This window comes from Otolemur garnettii, unplaced genomic scaffold (assembly GCF_000181295.1).
Source record: "Otolemur garnettii isolate 467f Iridium unplaced genomic scaffold, OtoGar3 scaffold00017, whole genome shotgun sequence".
NCBI classification, from domain to species: Eukaryota; Metazoa; Chordata; class Mammalia; order Primates; family Galagidae; genus Otolemur; species Otolemur garnettii.
Window position 1 is genome coordinate 1847456 of NW_003852412.1, and position 19080 is coordinate 1866535.

Genomic DNA, 19080 nt, shown 5'->3' on the forward strand with positions numbered 1-19080 from the left:
AGGGTTATTAACTGTACTAATTTCAGAGGTCTTGTGTCTTAAGGAATATGCAAGCCCAGGGAGAAGGAGAGAGAGGACTGACTGGTCAGTGGAGCAGTCAAAATACACACAACATTAATAGATTGAGTTTGCTGTTTTATATGAGCATCGTTTGTGACTCCTCAAAAATGATGACAAATCATCCTAAGGGATGTAATAATAATGTAAGCTTGAGTTATCTTGAGAATGATCAAAATGTGACACATACGGGCTCGGTGCCCGCAGCACAGTGGTTATACTACCAGCCACATGCACCGAGTCTGGTGGGTTCAAACCTAGTCTGGGCCAGCTAAACAACAATGACAATTGCAACAAGAAAATAACCAGACATTGTGGTAGGCACCTATAGTCCCAGCTTCTTGGGAGACTGAGGCAAGGAATCACTTAGGCCCAAGAGTTTGAGGTTGCTGTGAGCTGTGATACCACAGTACTCTACTGAGGGAGACATAATGAGACTCTGTGTCAAGGAAAAAAAATGTGACACATAGAAATGAAGTGAGCACATATTGTTGGAAAAACAGCTCCAACAGACTTATTTAATATAAGGTCGCCACAAACGTTCAATTTGTAAAATCACTGTATCCGTAAGGCACGATAAAGTAAGGTATGTCTGTATGGACACACATACTGTATAAGTTTATACAGAAACTTAAGCTTTTGTACTAAAAAAAATCTATTTGAGTATTACAACAACAAATTTTTTATGTCTTCTATTTCATAACTAAAGGAAAAAACACAGTTGGCTCCAGTTGGATAATACAGGAGGTAACATACAAAGTATATGGTACTTTTATAAGTATTTAATATAAAGTAACTTTTCTCGTCTACTAGGAGAGTTTCATTCACTAAGAAATGATTTATTGAAGCATGACACATATGCCAAAACTATATACATTACTCATCAATAAAAAATAAAGTCCAAAAAGGGAGAGGTTGCATTTATAAAAGAAAAGAAGCAATTCACCATTTCTACTGATCATAAGGATGTGTCCATAACTGTGGGAGTAACATAACTGTGACAAAGTCTCCATAATCAAGATTATTATAACATAGTGTAAAACAGATTATGTCTATCATAATAAAAGTACAAAATAAAACATAGAAAGAAAACAATGTAGTGGCTTCCTATTATCAAAAGAATTTAGGCAATTCAAGATCACATAGCTCTTGTAATTCTTCTTGTGATCATTAAATTAACCTGCCATCAATTTGTTTACAAAAATACAAATCTAAAAATAAGAAGCTTACTTTCAGGTGTTTCTTTTTGCCATTGTCTGAGTTCAGCGGTTAAACATTTTGCTTGCAGAATTAATAATGATAGCTATAAAAGAATGAGAGAATAAAACAAAGTCATTTCCTGTGGAATATTCATAGTGATTCATAGAGGAAAATAGAGGATATGTTTTTAATACTTTAATATTTATTCCTAACAAAAATAAAAAGTCACCTCTAACCCATAAAAATATTATCACTAGACACAGAATTCTGCTTTAAACTATGTTAATTATAATTTACAAGCTGCCTGTGATAGCAATAATATAGTATTAAAAAATATGATAAATTCTTCTTTTCCACTAAAGAATTTAAGTACATTAAGTAAACATACCTTAACATAAAAAAAGTTCTTACCAACATTTTTCAGACAAATTTCCTACAAATATGTTTTTTCTTCCCTATGCCCTTTCAGAAAAATTGTAACTGTTTTTAGCTAACCAAACATAAAAAATTTTTTTTTTTTTTTGAGACAGAGCCTAGATGCCATGGCACTCTACTCACTCTGGGTGAGTAGAGTGCCATGGCATCACAACTCACAGCAACCTCCAGCTCCTGGGCTCAAGTGATTCTTCTGCCTCCGCCTCCCAAGTAGCTAGGACTACAGGTGCCTGCCACAATGCCTGGCTATTTTTTGGCTGCAGCCGTCATTGTTGTTTGGCAGGCCCGGGCTGGATTCAAACCCGCCAGCTCAGGTATATGTGGCTGACGCCTTAGGCACTTGAGCCACAGGTGCCGAGCCAAATTTTAATATATATATATAAACATAATTATAAAATTAGATTGGCTCCACAAACCAGGTTTACTAAAGCAAGTTTATAAACTGTTACCCTTTGGCCAAAGATAAATTAGGGTGAGTTATTGTTGGTATCAGGAGACTATAGTCATTTTAATTTTGAAAATTACAATTCTATAGGAAAATCTATTAACTGATTAGATCATAAAATTAAGCTCTATTGGGCTTAAAGTTAAATTTCAGAGTGTTTCTTATCTTCCATTCATAATTCTTATTGGTACTCAGATCAAAGATTCACATTTCGAAAATGTAATGGGAATTACTGTATTATTTACACTATGAGGGCACCAAGTATAAAACCACGTTACATAATGCATATACAAATTATGTGTTAATCCACTGTTTATAACATCAGTAAGGTCAATAGTAGACTATTAGTAGTTAAGTTTTGGGGTGTCATCAGGCTTGGCATGATGGCTCACGCCTATAATCCCAGTGGTTTGGGAAGTTAAGGTGGGAGAACTGTTTGAGGCCAGGAGTTCAAGACAAGACTGGGCATCATAGTGAGATCTCATCTCTACAGAAAATTAGAAAGTAATCTGGAATGGTGGCACACACTTGTAATCCTACCTACAAGCTGAGGCTGAGATGGGAAGATAGATTGCTTTAGCCCAGGTGTTCAAAGTTATAGTGAGCTGCAATTGCACCACTGCACTCCACCCTGGGTGACAGAGTGAGACCCTGTCTCTAAAAAAGAAAAAAAAGAAGTTAAACTAGGATATTTAACTGCACAGGGGTTTAAACCCCTAACTGCCACATTGTTCAAGGGTCAACTATATTTTAATTCTAAATCTGTTCCACTGATCCATTGATCTATTACTAAACTAACTCCAAAATTCTCTGATTTCAATAGATATCTCAACCTTTTTGTAAGCCTATAGTAAAGTCAATTAAGATTCCATACAGATAGCAAAATATCTGTGGCTATTATACCCAGCACAAAGTAGGACAGCCTTTCTTTAAGTTTTTAACAAAGTATCATAATAGCAACCAATGAGGAATTCATTCAATTGTTAAATATATGTATGGCTGTTAAATGACAAATAATAAAGAAAACACTCTCTTATTTATACTAGCTTAATCCAGAAAGTTTTTAGAATACCTCTTCCAACTCAAAAAGTGGAAAGAATAGGAAGTTTTCCAAATGATTAAGTGTATAAGTATTATAAAAAATAACCTAGGATAAATATAGACAGATATACTGCTGTTCCAAAATACAATGAATTCTATTTATCTAAGGGAAAAAAAGATTCATACCTGAGCATTTGAATCAGTGAGTGTCTTGGTTCCAATAAGTGATAATTTATTCTGATACTTAATTTAAAAAGTAAAAAAAAGAAAAATAGTCATACATTACAACCCACAGACAATTCCCTTCCCCTCCACTTTTCTACTAGTAGTCTGATGAAATACTCCTGCAAACAATATACAAATATTGATATTTTTAAAAAATTTGTTTAAATTCCTCACTTTCTAAGCAAGAGAATTAGGAAGGCAGCAAAATGGGCCCCAAGTAGAATACATCAAAAAGAAAAGGCAATACTATAATGAAGGACAAAGAATTGAACTAATTGCTATTATTAATTAGAAACCGGATAATGGAAAAATGGGAAGTAAGAAGGGAAAGCAAAAGTAACAAAATGGGTAAGATAGTTAGGATTATAAGATAATAAAGCCTTCAGGAGACACTATTTCTTTGTCATTGAAAAACATCCAAAATTGTTAATAAAGATTATCTATGAGAGGTTAAAATATGAATAATTTAGATTATATTTATGCTTACTTCTAGTTGCAAAATTTTTAAAGTTTTTCTTTTTTTTTTTTGAGGCAGAGTCTCACTATGTCACCCTAGGTAGAGTGCCATGGCATCACAGCTCACAGCAACCTCAAACTCCTGGGCCCAAGCAATTCTCCTGTCTCAGCCTCCCGAGCAGCCGGGACCACAGGTGCCCGCCACAATGCCTGGCCATTTTTTGGTTGCAGCCGTCACTGTTGTCTGGTAGGCCTGGGCTGGACCTGAACCCACCACCTTGGGTGTACATGGCTGGTGCCCTAGCCACTTGAGCCACAGGTGCCGAGCCAAGACAGAGTATTATTTTATCATCATTGGTAAAGTGCTGTGGCGTCACAGCTCACAGCAACCTCCAACTCCTGGGCTTAGGTGATTCTCTTGCCTCAGCCTCCCGAGTAGCTGGGACTACAGGCACCAGCCAGAACACCTAGCTATTTTTTTTTTGTTGCTGTTTGGCCGGGGCTGGGTTCCAACCCGCCAGCCTCAGTACATGGGGCTGGCGCCCTACCCACTGAGCCACAGGTGCTGCCTGAGCCAAAGTTATTTTTAAAATTAAATTTCTAACACATCAAAAGCAAAATATAGTAGACAAATTATCTCGAAAATGCATTAATGATAAAAAGTAATCAAGGATTTATGATAAAAATAATTTTAAGAAAAGAAGAAAATCTGCCCTACTCTGAAACTTTACTAGGAATAAAAGGATGCTAAAAATGTTTGTAACCTATATCACATACTACGTTAATAGAACAAATTTCTACCAACATACCACAGTGTAACAAAAGCAGATCCATCTTGCTAACTCAGAAAATGTACATACAGGATCGGCGCCTGTGGCTCAACTAGCTAAGGCGCCAGCCACGTACACCTGAGCTGGTGGGCTTGAATCCAGCCTGGACCCGCCAAACAACAATGATGGCTGCAACCCCCCCACAAAAAAAAAAAAAATAGCTGGGTGTTGTGGCGGGCGCCTGTGGTCCCAGCTACTTAGGAGGCTGAGTCAGGTGACTCGCTTGAGCCCAGGAGTTGGAGGTTGCTGTGAACTGTGATGCCACAGCATTCTACCCAGGGTGACAGCTTGAGGCTCTGTCTCAAAAAAAAAAGAAAAGAAAATGTACATACATTTCAAACTCAACATTTTCTAAAGTAAATCATGTTTTCACTTATAATAGTGTGTTCCTCCTACTTCTATATTCTCTATTTTAGGTAGTAACCCACCAACTACTCAATGGCCCAAATCAGGAAGCTGAAACTAATCATATTTCCTTTCCATTTCATATCAATATCTTCTAAGTCCTTTTGGTCATACCTCCTTAATATCTCCCAAATCCATTTTTCCCTTTTGTTTTTGAGACAGAGTCTCACTATGTCACCCGTGGTAGAGTGCCATGGCATCACAGCTGATAGCAACCTCAAACTCTTGGGCTTAAGTGATTCTCTTGCGTCAGCTTCCCAAGTAACTGGGACTACAGGCACCTGCCACAATGCCCAGCTATTTTGGGGGGTATACTTGTCATTGTTGTTTGGCAAGCCCGAGCTGGATTTGAACCCATCAGCTCCAGTGTATGTGGCTGGCATCCTAGCCATTGAGCTACAGGCACAGAGCCCCAAATCCATTTTTCCAATTTGCAACGCCTTTATTACTTTTTACCAAGACTATTACTAGGGCTTCCTAAATGTTCTATCTGTAGTCTCTCTCTTCTGTGTTTGATTTTCTTCAAAGCCACCTAAGTTATTTTCCCAACTACATATCTAGATTATGTCACTTTCATATTTAAAAATTTTTAATGGCTCCCAATAATATACATGTTCTTGACCAACAGCCTCTCCAATCTTACCTCAGAAGTCCTTCTTCTCCTAATCTATATTATCTATAAAATTCTACTTAGATTTCTGTCTCTCTCAATTTTTACACATTATGTTCTTTCTCCTTTGTATATCTTACCTCCTTTCATAGGGTAACTCATATTTTTCTTTTAGAAATGAAGTCAGTAATTATCTCTTTTAGAATGCTATCCTTAACCCCTTCAAGCTAAGTTTAGTACTCCACCTAATAATGTAATACAACATAATATAATGGCTGTTGTTTCTATTAAGATGATAATTTCCCCAAGAGGAGAAACTTCCAGACTTTTTTCTCTTTCTATAGCTCATCTAGTATAAAGTTTCTTTAATGAATGTTTATATGTCTAAAAACTATATAAGTATTTATCATACATAATAATGGCTTTTCTAAACTAGCACAATTATTTCTTTGAGTCTAATTTTATTAAAATTGATTTAAATCTTAAATTAGTGATGAGTTACTAAAAAACCAGATCTCACTACAACATATTACTATATCTATATAATAATAGTATACTTGTACCCCCTGAATATATGCAATACAAAAAGAAAAAATATCTTTATTAACTATAATTTTTATTTTTTGCTACTTACTTCTTCCATATCTCTCCACATTTCTTCACATTCTTTAACAAGTTCTTGTTCAGAATCCGTAATATCTCGCACATCTGTACTACTATCTGGATCCAGGTCTTGCTGATTCACTGACATGTTGCTTTGTGATTTTCTAAGCCTTATGATAAAAAACTAAAGTACAAACTATTTATTATATTTCTTCATTCAACAATATTTGTTGAACACTTCTTATCTACCAGATGTTCATCTAGATACTAAGAATATAGCAGTGAACATAATAGAAAAAAATCCCTTCTACCATAATGCTTACTCTAGTTAAGGAAAACAGACAATAAACCAAAAACTAATACATACAGCTATACTTACATATTTACACATGTGTATATACATACATAAACTATAGTATGTGTGTATATATGTAAGTATATATGTATATGTAAGTATATACATATATGCACATACACTATAGCATATCAAAAGATTTGTAAGTGCCATGGAGAAAAGCAAGGCAGACAATAAACATAGGGAATGTTAAGGCAGGGACAATGTAATTTTAAATAAAGTGGTCATATAAGATTACTGAGAAGTTTACAAATAAGTAAAAAGACATAAAGGAGATAAAGAAGTGATCTATGGGGATATAGAAAGGAAGATGCTCCAGGCAAAGGGAACTGCAAGTATAAAGGCCTTCAAGCAGGAATATGACTGTCATGTCACTATGAAGCAGTCAGTATGACTAGAACAGATTAAGGAGGGCAGAAAGTAGAAGATGGAAGTCAGAGAGACATTAGAGGTTAAGATTATATTGGCTGTGTAGGTCATTTTAAGGACATAGACTGAGATAATAAGCAATTAGAGAATTTTAAGCAGAGGAATGACATCATTTAAATTACATCTTAAAAGTACAACTCTGGTTAACTACAACCAGTAAGAAAAGCAGCAGGAAAACTAATCAAGAGCTACTGCAATAATCCAAAACAAAATTTTTAAGATATAAACTCTGGACCCAGATTGTCTAGGTTTAAACCTCAGCTTGGATACTTACAAGCTGTAGGACTTGAGCAAGTCACATAAACTTTCTGTGCCTCAGTCTCCTTATCTGTAAAATGAAAATAATATACTCCACAGGGTTATGACAATTAAGTGAGTTAATATTTATAAAGCTCTTAGAATTGTACCTAACATAGAAAGAGCTTAATCAGTGTTAGCTACTAACAATCTGAATGTCAACTAGTAAAAACTAGACCTCTTACTTGCTATAACCCTAAGATATAGTTTAAGTTCACAAAAGCAAAACCAGTCATTAACAATTTCGGAATATTTTTAAGAAAAAGTCAAATATTATAAATATTTCTTTTAAATGTAACTTAACTCAGAAATTTTTTTTTTGAGACAAAGTCTCACTATATCACCCTCATTAGAGTGCTGTCATGTCACAGCTCACAGCAACCTCAAACTCTTTGGGCTTTAGCAATTCTCTTGCCTCAGCCTCCCTAGTAGCAGGGACTTACAGGCATCTGCCACAACCACAATGCCTGCCTATTTCTTTCTTTTTTTTTTTTGGAGTTCTCATTGCTGTTTACCAGGCCCAGGCCAGGCTCCAACCCACCAGCCTCAGTGTATGTGGCTAGTGCCCTACACACTGAGCTACTAGCACAGAGCCCTTAACTCAGAAATTAAATGCAAATTGATCTTTTCACACTTCATAAAATATTGACCACTAAAATACTTATCAATATGAAACAGTAATGCAAAACTGTGTGTGTGTGGCAAGGGAGATATCCAACAAATTAGCTGACTTGGCAATTCAATGTTGAATTAAAATACAAATAAATACAAACATCTGATCTTCCCACCAAGTGAGGATACAGTAAGTGAGCTATCCCCAACCTGAAGTGGATCCTCACCAGAACAAAGAAAAATAGTGGCACTCTGATCTTGTATCTCCACCTCCTGAGTTATGTTATTTATTCATTTATTTTAGAGACAGAGTCTCACTTTATCGCCCTCCGCAGAGTGCAGTGGCAGCTTCACACAGCTCACAGCAACCTCCAACTCCTGAGCTTAGGTGATTCTCTTGCCTCCGCCTCCCGAGTAGCTGGGACTACAGGTGCTCGCCTCAACGTCCGGCTATTTTTTTTTGTTGCAGTTTGGCCCGGGCCAGGTTTGAACCCGCCACCCTCGGTACATGGGGCCAGCGTCCTACTCACTGAGCCACAGGTGCCGCCCGGTTCTGTTATTTATTTTAAAGCCTACACACTTAAGTGTTTAGCTTTATCTCTTTCTCACGTTGTGTATCCCTAAACCTGTCTTTCTGGAAAGAGAACAAAGAACTTTTTGAGGTCCCAAGTTAGGACTAGAATATCCAATCATTTAATAAAGAATAATATCACTTTATTTAGGAATAATCCTATGCCACACCAATTTAACAAAAGTCAAATTAGCAATCTTAAAAAGCTTAATATACTTGAAGTAAATAGAAAGTATCTTTATAAATTTAATATGTATTAATTTATTCAATAAACTCGGTCTTAACGTGCGTCACTTAAGACACTTGCTATGCCTGTGTAAGTGAAAAAGTCTGTCATTACAGAGTTACATTCTCCCTAAGGAGGGACAATATAAACAAATGAGCAACTAAATACACAACCTGATTTCAGAAGTGCTATTAAGTGGTAAATTACACGACACAGCCTGCGTGTTCTTTAAGAATTAAGAGAAACCTACCAGGAAGAGGAAAGGGATTAGGTGACAATAATGTTGAATAAATGTTAACTAGCTCCCTACTACCAGTATTTTCATCCTCATCCTCATTATTATTGTCATAGTCTCTGAAAGATAAAAAGGTGTAAAGGTGAAGGTTAGATTGCTGGGGAGATACTTTCAAGCATAAAAATGTAAGGCTTTGAAAGGACTGGTTTAGGGAGGTCATTTTGACATATTGCACTTAATTGGTTAAAAAAGGAGATGTGTTTTTGTTTAACCATACCAAGGAAACAAAACAACACAAAACAAAGAAGGAGAAGGGTGAGAAAGAGCCCGACAACTGCTACCAGATGAAATCCCAGGCCAAAGGGGCCCGTTAATTTACTCCAGGTGGCTGGTTCTCCACCCACTATCCCCCTTCTCCCACCCCGAAACAGAAACAAGCATTCAAACACCTTCTTCAGAAAATGTGTGAGAGGATAAAGAAGGCTGGGAAAGAAGACAGGCTTGAAGCACTTGAAGGGGTTCCTCCCATCGTCACCCCTCCATCTTTCTCCGGTAATCGGCTGGGTTCCGGAGCTGACGTCGGCGTGGGTCCTCAAGGCCCCACTTGGACGTCAGGATCCAGTTCCCAGGAGGTAAAGGCTCCACTTTCGGGGCTACATCTCCGTCTCCTTGAGCTGCCAAACGAAGCGGCAAATTTCAACCGTTAAGGCCGTCTCCCCTGCCAACATCTTACCACCACACAGCCGCAGACTTCAGTTCTCCTCAGCGCTTCTTCATCGGCTCCCTTGGCCCCGAATCAGTGCCCGCGCTGTTTGCCGATTGGATCGGCTCCTCCCCCCGCCAGCCAATCCCGAAGCTCGCTTCGACTCTGACTACACGTCTGCGCCGCTGCTTTGGGATTAGTAGACAAGCTGTATGTCGCGCTTTTTCTGACGTTTAGGACAGCATGGCGGCGGAAGGTGGTGGTGATTCGCAGCTGAAAAGAAGAAGGCGCCGGGACCCGGAGGAACCGGCAAAAACGGAGCTCTCCGAGAGAAATCTGACAGTGGCAGTGACCGAGTCCCAAGAAAACGATGAGAATGAAGAGCGCTGGGTTGGGCCTTTACCTGTGGAGGCAACACTGGCAAAGAAGCGGAAAGGTAGCTGCAGAGATAAGCCCGGGGCTAATTGGAGTGCTGCGTCCCCTGAGTGGGAGGGTTGAGTTCTAGCACCCGAAAAGGGATGGTGTGTCATTGTGGGGTTTTGTTCTCTCAAAACAAATGGTCTTCTCCTCACTTCTGGCTACTATGTACTCGCATGTCTTCTGGAATACTGATTTGGGCTTAGTATTTTTGACCACTGATTTGTCACGATAGATGCTAAAGCTTACATTTGCCTGTACGTGTCAAAGGTAACTGGCGTCTCATTTAATCCCTACAGCAGCTGGATGAGGTTGGAATTTCGAACTCCCTTCTCGAGGTGTGGGAAAGTGTACTGGAGTGTTCAGGAGTGGTGTTAATGTGTGGGGGCGTTAGAAGAAGGTGGTGCCTATTTTAGATTCATAGTAGGTAAAGATAATTTCAACCATAACTCCTTGACTAATGAATTTGCAGATCTAGGGAAACTAACTTAAGCTTCCTGAATCACAATTTTTTTCATCCAAAACCCAAGGTCTGTGATTTTCAAAGCATATTCTTGAGATAACATGGACTGAAGCATTTTCCACTAACGTGGAATAATGGGAAATTATTATCAAATACAAAGGGCGGGGACAGTAGTAGATTAATTTTTTTTGTTTTTCTGTGAAATATTTTCCTTAAACATTTAAGACGATTAAGACGTGGTCTTTGAAAGAGAGGCACTCGACCGGCAGAGATCTCACAAACTACCAAGGCTTGTAGGAAAGGTTTTTATTGGTGGGGGAGGGAGGCTGCAGAGCAGCACCAAGGAGGAGAGAAAAAGAGAAGAGAAAAGTGGAGAGAAAAGAGGGGAGACAGTGGGGCAGAGAAGAGGGAGAGCAGAAAGGAAGGGGGGAAGGGGAGAAAGAGAGGGAGGAGAAATGTACCTTTATATAAGGAAGGCTCAGAATAGTGACAGGATGGTGGGATAACCAATTAGGAGTTACTGCTCCAGCGAAAAGAATCATCTGGGGTGGGCAGCGTGTAATTGGAATAGGATAAGAGGGCCACTCCCTGTGCTTGGGGAGAAGTTGTAACTTTAAGGGCAGGAAGGGGCTTTTTGGGGGGAAGGGCCTTTCTGAGGCAATTATCTAACATTTATAAATTCAAATCTTACTTTATAACTATCTCCTACATAAAACGTTTCATTGATTTCTCATTATTTTATTATTATTATTATTTTTTTTTTTTGAGACAGAGCCTTTGTCTCCCTGGGTAGAGGGCTGTGGCATCACAGCTCACAGCAACCTCAAACTCCTGGGGTTAAGTGGTTCTCTTGCCTCAGCCTCCCAAGTAGCTGGGAGTAAGGCGCCCACCACAACACGCGGCTGTTTTGTTGTTGTTGTTTAGCTGGCCCAGGCCAGGTTCAAACCTGCCACCCTTGGTGTATGTGGCTGGCACCGTAACCACTGTGCTACGGGCACCAAGCGGATTTCTCATTTTCATAACACAGCCCCTACACCCTAACATGGCCTATAAAGCCCTTTGTGATACTGTTTCTTTACCTCCCCAGATCATCTTCCATTAACCCCTCTAGCAACCTCTTATTTGTGCTCCAGTCCTTCTAAATCACTTGAGAAAGGGTCATGTACTCTTCCTTCTCTGGATGGCTGCCCAAATATCATGGTGTCTCTATTGGGAATAATTTCCCTCACCTTTTTCACTGGCCTAACTGCTGTTTGACCACACACCTCAGGGAAGTGTGACTTATCCAGTCTGGACTGGATTTTTAAAGCACATTGATCATAATCTCTGAAGTACTGTTTATCACAGTAAATTTACAGGTAGCCTTCAAATTTTATGTATCCAAAATTTTAATAAGCTATTCTTTTGGACATTGCATATTGACACCGTTAAAGTGCATTATCATTTTTATTGCCTGTTTTTTTGTTTGTTTGTTTGTTTTGGCATCTCTGGGGGAGCACGAACCATATTGCCTAGTTCTGTTAAATGTTTCCATAGCAACCTTTTTCTTCATGGCACTTACTACAATTACAATTGTATATATATTCATATGATTATCTGATTAATGTTTCTCTCCATTGCTAAGACTGTAAGCATGTAAAAACCAAAATAATTCCAGTTTTGCCCTAGTGCTTGGTACAGTGCTTTGCACATAGCAAGTGCTCCCTAATATTTAATAAAGGAATTTTACAATATTTATGCTGTTATTTAACTTTTGTTGCATATGAATATATTCTGTTCTTTTTTTTATGAAGTGAGCAGGAGAAAGTGAAAAAAAATCAGAATTACACAAATACTGATACTGATTTTAGGAAACAATTATCTTATAAACCTAGCATAATTGAAGATTAAGAGGTAGACATTACTAGGTGTGAAAATCTTTACCCTCAAACAGATGCTTATTGTTTTAAGCCATCCAATAGTATATTCAGTTTGAAGAAGAAACTGAAACTGAAAAACATGATATGTTAGAAAAATACTGAAAATTTTTTCTTAAAAGAGAGGTGTTTAATAATTTCATCTTTCTAGAAATAGATCCACCCCCTTTAACATGTGCTTTGGACACTGGATTTTTTTAGTATTATTTCAGAAAGACATTATTATTTGGCACTATTTCTCAATGACAGAAACTGTCTTATTTATGTCCATGTACCCTGGAACTTATTTTGTTCTCACTAAATGTTAACAAACGAAATAACAGAAAAAGAAATCTGAATCAGATTAAATTTATCTGTGCATTAAAGAAAAACACAAAATAACAATGTTGTTAAAAAGAAAGGTATCCTTTTGTGAGTAGAAATCCCAAAGTAGGCAGTATAGGTTTGCTATACAGGCTCCAAAGGTTCCTAAGCTCTTTTCAGCTAACAGAACTAGGGTATGGCCCTCATCATCATTGCCCTGAGTGATTATTAGGATCACCGCAGTTATATCCCAGCTTTAAGCTATAAAATTTAGGAAAGGAAGAATACAGTTCTTCAAAGAGAGTTCCTCACCATCACAAAATACTTGTACTTCTCATCACCCTGTGGTCAAACCTCACTACAGGGGAAGGTGAAAAAGGTCACATTATAACTTGACGTCAGTATGCCAGTATATAAAGGTGGGTTTTTTGTTTTTTGTTTTTGAGACAGAGTCTCATTATATCACCCTTGGTAGAATGCTGTGGCAACCTCAAACTTTTGGGCTCAAACAATTCTCTTGCCTCAGCTTCCTAAGTCCAGGTTTGCTGGGATTACAGGCACCCGCCACAATGCCTGGCTATTTTTTTGTTGTAGTTGTCATTGTTGTTTAGCTGGCCCAGGCGGAGCTCAAACCCACCACCCTCAGTGCATGTGGCTGGCTCTGTAACCACTGTGCTACAGGTGCCGAGCCATAAATGAGGGTTCTGTTGCTAAAAATAAGAAGTAGTTTATCAGACACAACTTTGTGCCTGCTGTGTAACAGTTATAAAAAACTCTGAAACAGCTTGACATGTTAATTTACCAACTTTTTATATGCCTATGTGGCCATCATAGGATTATTCTATTTGTTAGATATAAAATCTCATTTTTCTTTTCTTTTTTCTTGTTAATGAAATTGTTTTGTAGCTAACATAATAAAATCAATATTTCCTGACATTCCGTAGATTACCATTCTTCCCAGTATTATGTCCCTGTAAAAAATTTGAGAAGCACTCAACTGGATCTTCCCAGAGATTTTCTCAGCTCTAAAAACATTTTCTTGTGTTTAAATGTTTCCAACACAGTATCAGTGACTTCAAAGGGAAACAATGCCTCAGAGATAAAACTGAGACATGTTAAAGATGACCACTGACCTCATTAAAATTAGCACTGATCATTGGATCTACATGGTTATGAAGATTGTGATATTTTCAGGAAAATTTTTAAAGTTTTGTTTGTTTTTCTTAATGGAGCCCTCACATTAAGAACCACGCAACTGGAGACAATTAAGTGTCTATATAATAACTGTGAACCTATCATAATCAACTAAATAATGGTGCTATTCCACATTCTGAAATAATAAAAATGACATAGCAGGTAGTGAATTTTTTTTATTACATTTGAATTGGGAGAAAGCAAAGAAAATCTAGAATAAAATATAGAGAATATAGGCATTTTAAAGAAAATATGAAATAGTGTTTAGTCCATTTGTTAAAAATAAATCTTTTGCTTTACTTTTTGTCCCCTTAGTTTTAGAGTTTGAGAGAGTCTATCTTGATAATCTCCCCAGCGCGTCCATGTATGAGCGCAGTTACATGCATAGAGATGTTATCACACACGTGGTATGTACCAAGTAAGTTTATCATATCTTTTTAATTTTTTTCTGAGTTTCTTAAAAATCTTTAATTCTGAGGTGGATTTATATAAGTAGTTGTAAGATTTTATAGATTTCTAGTTAATTCCATTAAGTTCTGTAACACTTTAAATTTAATAAGGTCTACATGTTCTTTCTTATATCATACAAAGAATGCATTCTCTAAGACAGAGCCCCCTAGTTTATGTGTGTGTTTTTGGAAATAAAAGCCAAGAGAGGAATTAACTAGGAAGCATTTGAGCTTCTCTAAAAAAGAGGGTACATTAGTTAAAATAGGCATATTTGGTACCTGGCTTCTTTGGTACCAGTGGAGAAAATGGTGAGAATTGAAACATCCTACAATATCAAAGCCCCTTCAAAACGATGAATGGGGGATTTGGAGGAGGATAATAATAGTTCCGGTTAAGCATCCCAAATCCAGAATGCTCCAAAGTCTGAAACTTTCTGAGCGCCAGCCTGACCCTAAAAGGAAAATGCTCATTGGAACATTTTAGATTTTGGATTTTCCAATAAGTGATGTTCAGCCAGTAAGAATAATGCAAATACGGGCCATCCCTGGGTTACTAGGGATAGTGTATAGGGTCACTATAGTGGCTTAAATGTGGTAATAATAATACAATATAATACTATAATAATAATACCCCTTGTAGTATAAGTTACAGAAATTATTGTACTCTTTCATTTAATCCAAACAAACAGAACATAAAAACAAACTCTCATAAAAAGTTTAGATAGGAGGCCTGGCATATTGGCTCACACATGTAATCCTAGCACTTTGGGAGACCAAGGGGTGAGGATTCTTAGAGACCAGGAGTTTGAGACCAGCCTGAGAAAGAGTGAGCCCCTCTCTCTACAAAAACCAGAAAAATTAGTGGTGGCATGTACCTATGGTCCCAGCTACTCAGGGAGGCTAAGGCATGCAGATCACTTGAGCCCAAACGTTTGAGGTCACAGTGAGCTATGATGATGCCACTGTACTCTAGCATGAGTGGCACATGAAAACCCTGTCTCAAAAAAAAAAAAAAAAAAAATTAGGAGAAATTTCCAAAAAACTATTAAAGGATAATGTTGCATCAATGCCAGCCTAATAGGAATGTTACACTTATTTTGATCTTCTAACCAAATCATTAATAACTTTTCTATTTCTATAACCTACTGTTCTGCTTAATAAAAATTGATGCTTTCATTGGAACATACCTTTCTCATATTCCATTATTCTCACTTTATCCTTTATAATTGTTCCAATAGTCAAGTGACTAAACCCTAATGCTTTCCCAACAAAAGACAGCATCTGGCCTTTCTCTGAATGCTTAATTATGTCTACTTTCATTTCCATTGTAATCCCCTTTCTCTTCACTCTAGGCTCACCTGGACTTGCAGTGGACTTTCACTTTGGAGGCATGATCATAAGTGTAAACACAGACTCACAAAATTAAATTAGGACACAACTATAAGTGGGACTTTGCCTAACAAATACAAACATTATAGCCTAATTCTTTGTACTTTCAATGAATCTGAACCAGTAAAACAAAAATCAAATTAAAAAATTAAGAGGAAAATAATGAGGTGCATAAGCAACTATTATGAGACTAGCTGCTAGCAGTAGAGATGCTATGTCAATGAACCGCATACACCATGTAAGTTTTTTTACATGTGTGGAAGTACCTAGTTCCCAGATTATTAATTTAATTATAGATTATCCTTCGGGGTGCCTTGGAAGTCTATTCGTAACTACAGGACCCTATAAGATGGGTCATTAGTAACTTGGAGACTACCTATATTCCAAAATGTAAAAAAGTCTGAAATCCAAAACACTTCTGGGTCCAGAGCATTTCAGAAAAGGGATATTCGTTGAACTTGTAATATGTCCAGGTACTATGCAGCCTTTTTTGTAATTACCTGATTCATCTTAAGAATAATCCTGTGAGGTAGTATATAATCTTCATTTTATAAATAATGAAGTTTAGAGAGGTTAAGTAGTAGATGAGGCTGAAGAAAAAAGGCAAGAGCTTAATCCTAGAGGGCTTTTTTTTTTTTTGAAGACAGAGTCTCACTATGTTGCCCTTGGTAGAGTGTCATGGCATCATACCTCACAGCAACCACAACACCCAGCTATTTTTGTTGTTGTTGTTGTTGCAGTTATTGTTGTTTAGCTGGCCCAGGCCGGGTTCAAACCCTCCAGCCTCAGTGTATGTGGCTGGCACTGTAACCACTGTGCGATGGGCATCGAGCCTTTTTTTCTTTTTGAGACTGAGTCTCAGTCTGTTGCCCTGAGTAGAGTGCCATGGCATCATCATAACTGACAGTAACCTCATACTCTGGCTCAGGTGATCCTCTTGCCTCAGCATTTGAGTAGCTGAGACTACAGGCACCTGCCACAATGGCCATGGTCTGGCTCTTGCTCAAGTTGGTCTCAAACTCCTAAGCTCCAGCCATCCTTCCTCCTCAGCCTCCAAGAGTGCTAAGATTACAGGCGTGAACCCGGCCAGTCCCCAGAGGGCTTTCTGTTCTTTCTATGGACTTTGAACCTGTGAGCAGGAGAGTAATGTCAGACCTTTGTGTTTTTTTTGTTTTTTTTTTTCTTAAGACAGAGTCTCACTCTGGTGCCCAAGGCTAGAGTGCCCTGGCTTCATAGCTCATAGCAACCTCAAGCTCCTGGGCTCCAGCGATCCTTCTTGCCTCAGCTTCCCAGAGTAGCTAGGACTTCAAGTACCTATAGTACTATGTGGCTAGTTTTTCTGGGTTTTTTTATTCAGATTAATATAAGAATACAAATGATTAGACTACACTGTGTTGCTAAGGTAAAGTTTAAGTTCTCATTGAGCCCTGTATCCAGGGGATGTGTTATATATCCTTACATTGTGCACATTTGGTGAGACCTTAACAATCCCCCTCCCTCCCCATCCCTCCTTCCCCCTTCCCTCACTTGAATATACTTCTCTTTTTCTTTCCTATAGATGTATAGTTTTTATATCAGTTTTATATTAGTATAGAGTACATTGGATACTTGCGTTTCTACTCTTATGATACTTTACTGAGAAGAATGTGTTTCAACTCCATCCAGGTAAATACAAAAAGATAGAAAGCCTTCATCTTTTTATGGTAATAGAATTCCATGGTATACATATACCACAGTTTATTAATCCATTCATGGTCTTGGCAATTGTGAGTTAAGCTGCAATAAACATTCTAGTGCAAATGTCTTTGTGATAAAATGACTTTTTTCCCTTCTGGATAGACACCTAGTAATGGGATTCTGGAGCCAAGTTTAGCTCTTCTTTTTGTTGTTATTGTTGCTGTTTTTTTGTTTTGCTTTTTTTTTGAGACAGAGTCTCACTTTGTCACCCCAGTAGACTGCCATGGTGCATAGTTCACAGCAACCTCACATTTTGGGGCCCAAGTGATCCTCTTGCCTCAGCCTCCCAACTAGCTGGGACTACAGATGCCTACCACAACACCTGGCTATTTTTAGAGACAGGGTCTCACTCTTGCTCAGGCTGGTCTCTTAACTCCTGAGTTCAAGCAATCCACTTTCCTTAGCCTCCCAGAGTGCAAGGATTACACACGTGAGCCACCAAGCTGGTCCTAAATTTAGCTCTTTTCAGTAGTCTCTATACTTTTTTCCAAAAGGGCTATATTAGTTTGCAGTTCCACCAGCAGTGTAGAAGCGTTCCTTCTCTCTACATTCATGCCGGCATTTGCAGCTTTGGGATTTTGTAATGTGGGCTAATTCTCACTGGGGTTAGGTTATATCTTAGGGTGGTTTTGATTTGCATTTCTCTGATGATTAGAGACAGTGATCATTTTTTGTGTGTTTATTGACCATTCATTTATCTTCTTCAGCGAAGGTTCTGTTCATGCCTTTTGCCCAGTGTTAGATGGGATTGTTTGCTTTCAGTGCAATCCCCATTGAAATACCAGCAGCGTACTTTGAAGAACTTGAAAATATAGTTCTCCATTTTGTATGGAATCAGAATGCCTGGGCCATGTCTAAAATGGCTGGTGTTATGGCAGGCACCTGTAGTCCCAGCTACTTGGGAGGTTGAAGCAAGATTAAGATTAAGGTTGAAGTGATTAAGCCCAAGAGTTTGATGTTGCTGTGAGCGGTGACTCCACGGCATTCTACCAAGGGCGACATAGTGAGACTCTGTCTCAAAAAAAAAAAAAAAAGCCCTCTAGGATTAAGCTCTTGCCTTTTTTCTCCTGAGCTCAAATGAGCCATCTGCCTTGGCCTGCCAGAGTTCTAAGATTTCAGGCATGAGTCACCATCCTGGGCCAGACTAATTTTTAAGAACCACTCCTGGCTTGGCACCCATAGCTCAGTGGTTAGAGTGCCAGCCACATACACCAGGGCTGCTGGGTTTGTACCCAGCCAGGGCCTGCTAAACAACAATGACAACTACTACAAAAATTAGTCAGGTGTTGTGTGGACCTGGGACGAGTACATATTACATTTTTTTTTTTTGAGACAAAGTCTCAAGCTGTCACCCTGGGTAGAGTGCTGTGGTGTCACAGCTCACAGCAACTTCCAACTCTTCGGCTTAAGTGATTCTCTTACATCAGCTTCAAGTAGCTGGGACTACAGGCACCTGCCACAACGCCCGACTATTTAT

The 19080-nt window shown here is 38.3% G+C and overlaps 2 protein-coding genes across 3 annotated transcripts in view; one reads left to right on the top strand and one right to left on the bottom strand.

Annotated features, from left to right (window-relative positions):
- The window catches only part of CENPK (centromere protein K), a 41026-nt gene extending 33605 nt beyond the window's left edge, over positions 1-7421 (bottom strand). Inside the window, exons 1-4 of the mRNA XM_023510856.1 lie at positions 7366-7421; positions 6339-6491; positions 3365-3421; positions 1288-1360 (exon numbers count right to left, since the gene is read on the bottom strand). Coding sequence (XP_023366624.1) covers positions 1288-1360; positions 3365-3421; positions 6339-6455 — 247 coding nt within the window. The 5' untranslated portion in view covers positions 6456-6491; positions 7366-7421. The remainder of the gene's footprint in view (positions 1-1287; positions 1361-3364; positions 3422-6338; positions 6492-7365) is intronic.
- A 2491-nt stretch (positions 7422-9912) lies between these two features.
- The window catches only part of PPWD1 (peptidylprolyl isomerase domain and WD repeat containing 1), a 29632-nt gene continuing 20464 nt past the window's right edge, over positions 9913-19080 (top strand). Inside the window, exons 1-2 of one of the 2 annotated variants that reach the window (XM_003785869.1) lie at positions 9913-10171; positions 14344-14446. In XM_003785869.1, coding sequence (XP_003785917.1) covers positions 9979-10171; positions 14344-14446 — 296 coding nt within the window. In that variant the 5' untranslated portion in view covers positions 9913-9978. Of the gene's footprint in view, positions 10172-14343; positions 14447-19080 lie in introns of those variants that run through there. The other variant, XM_023510867.1, reaches the window with a different exon arrangement.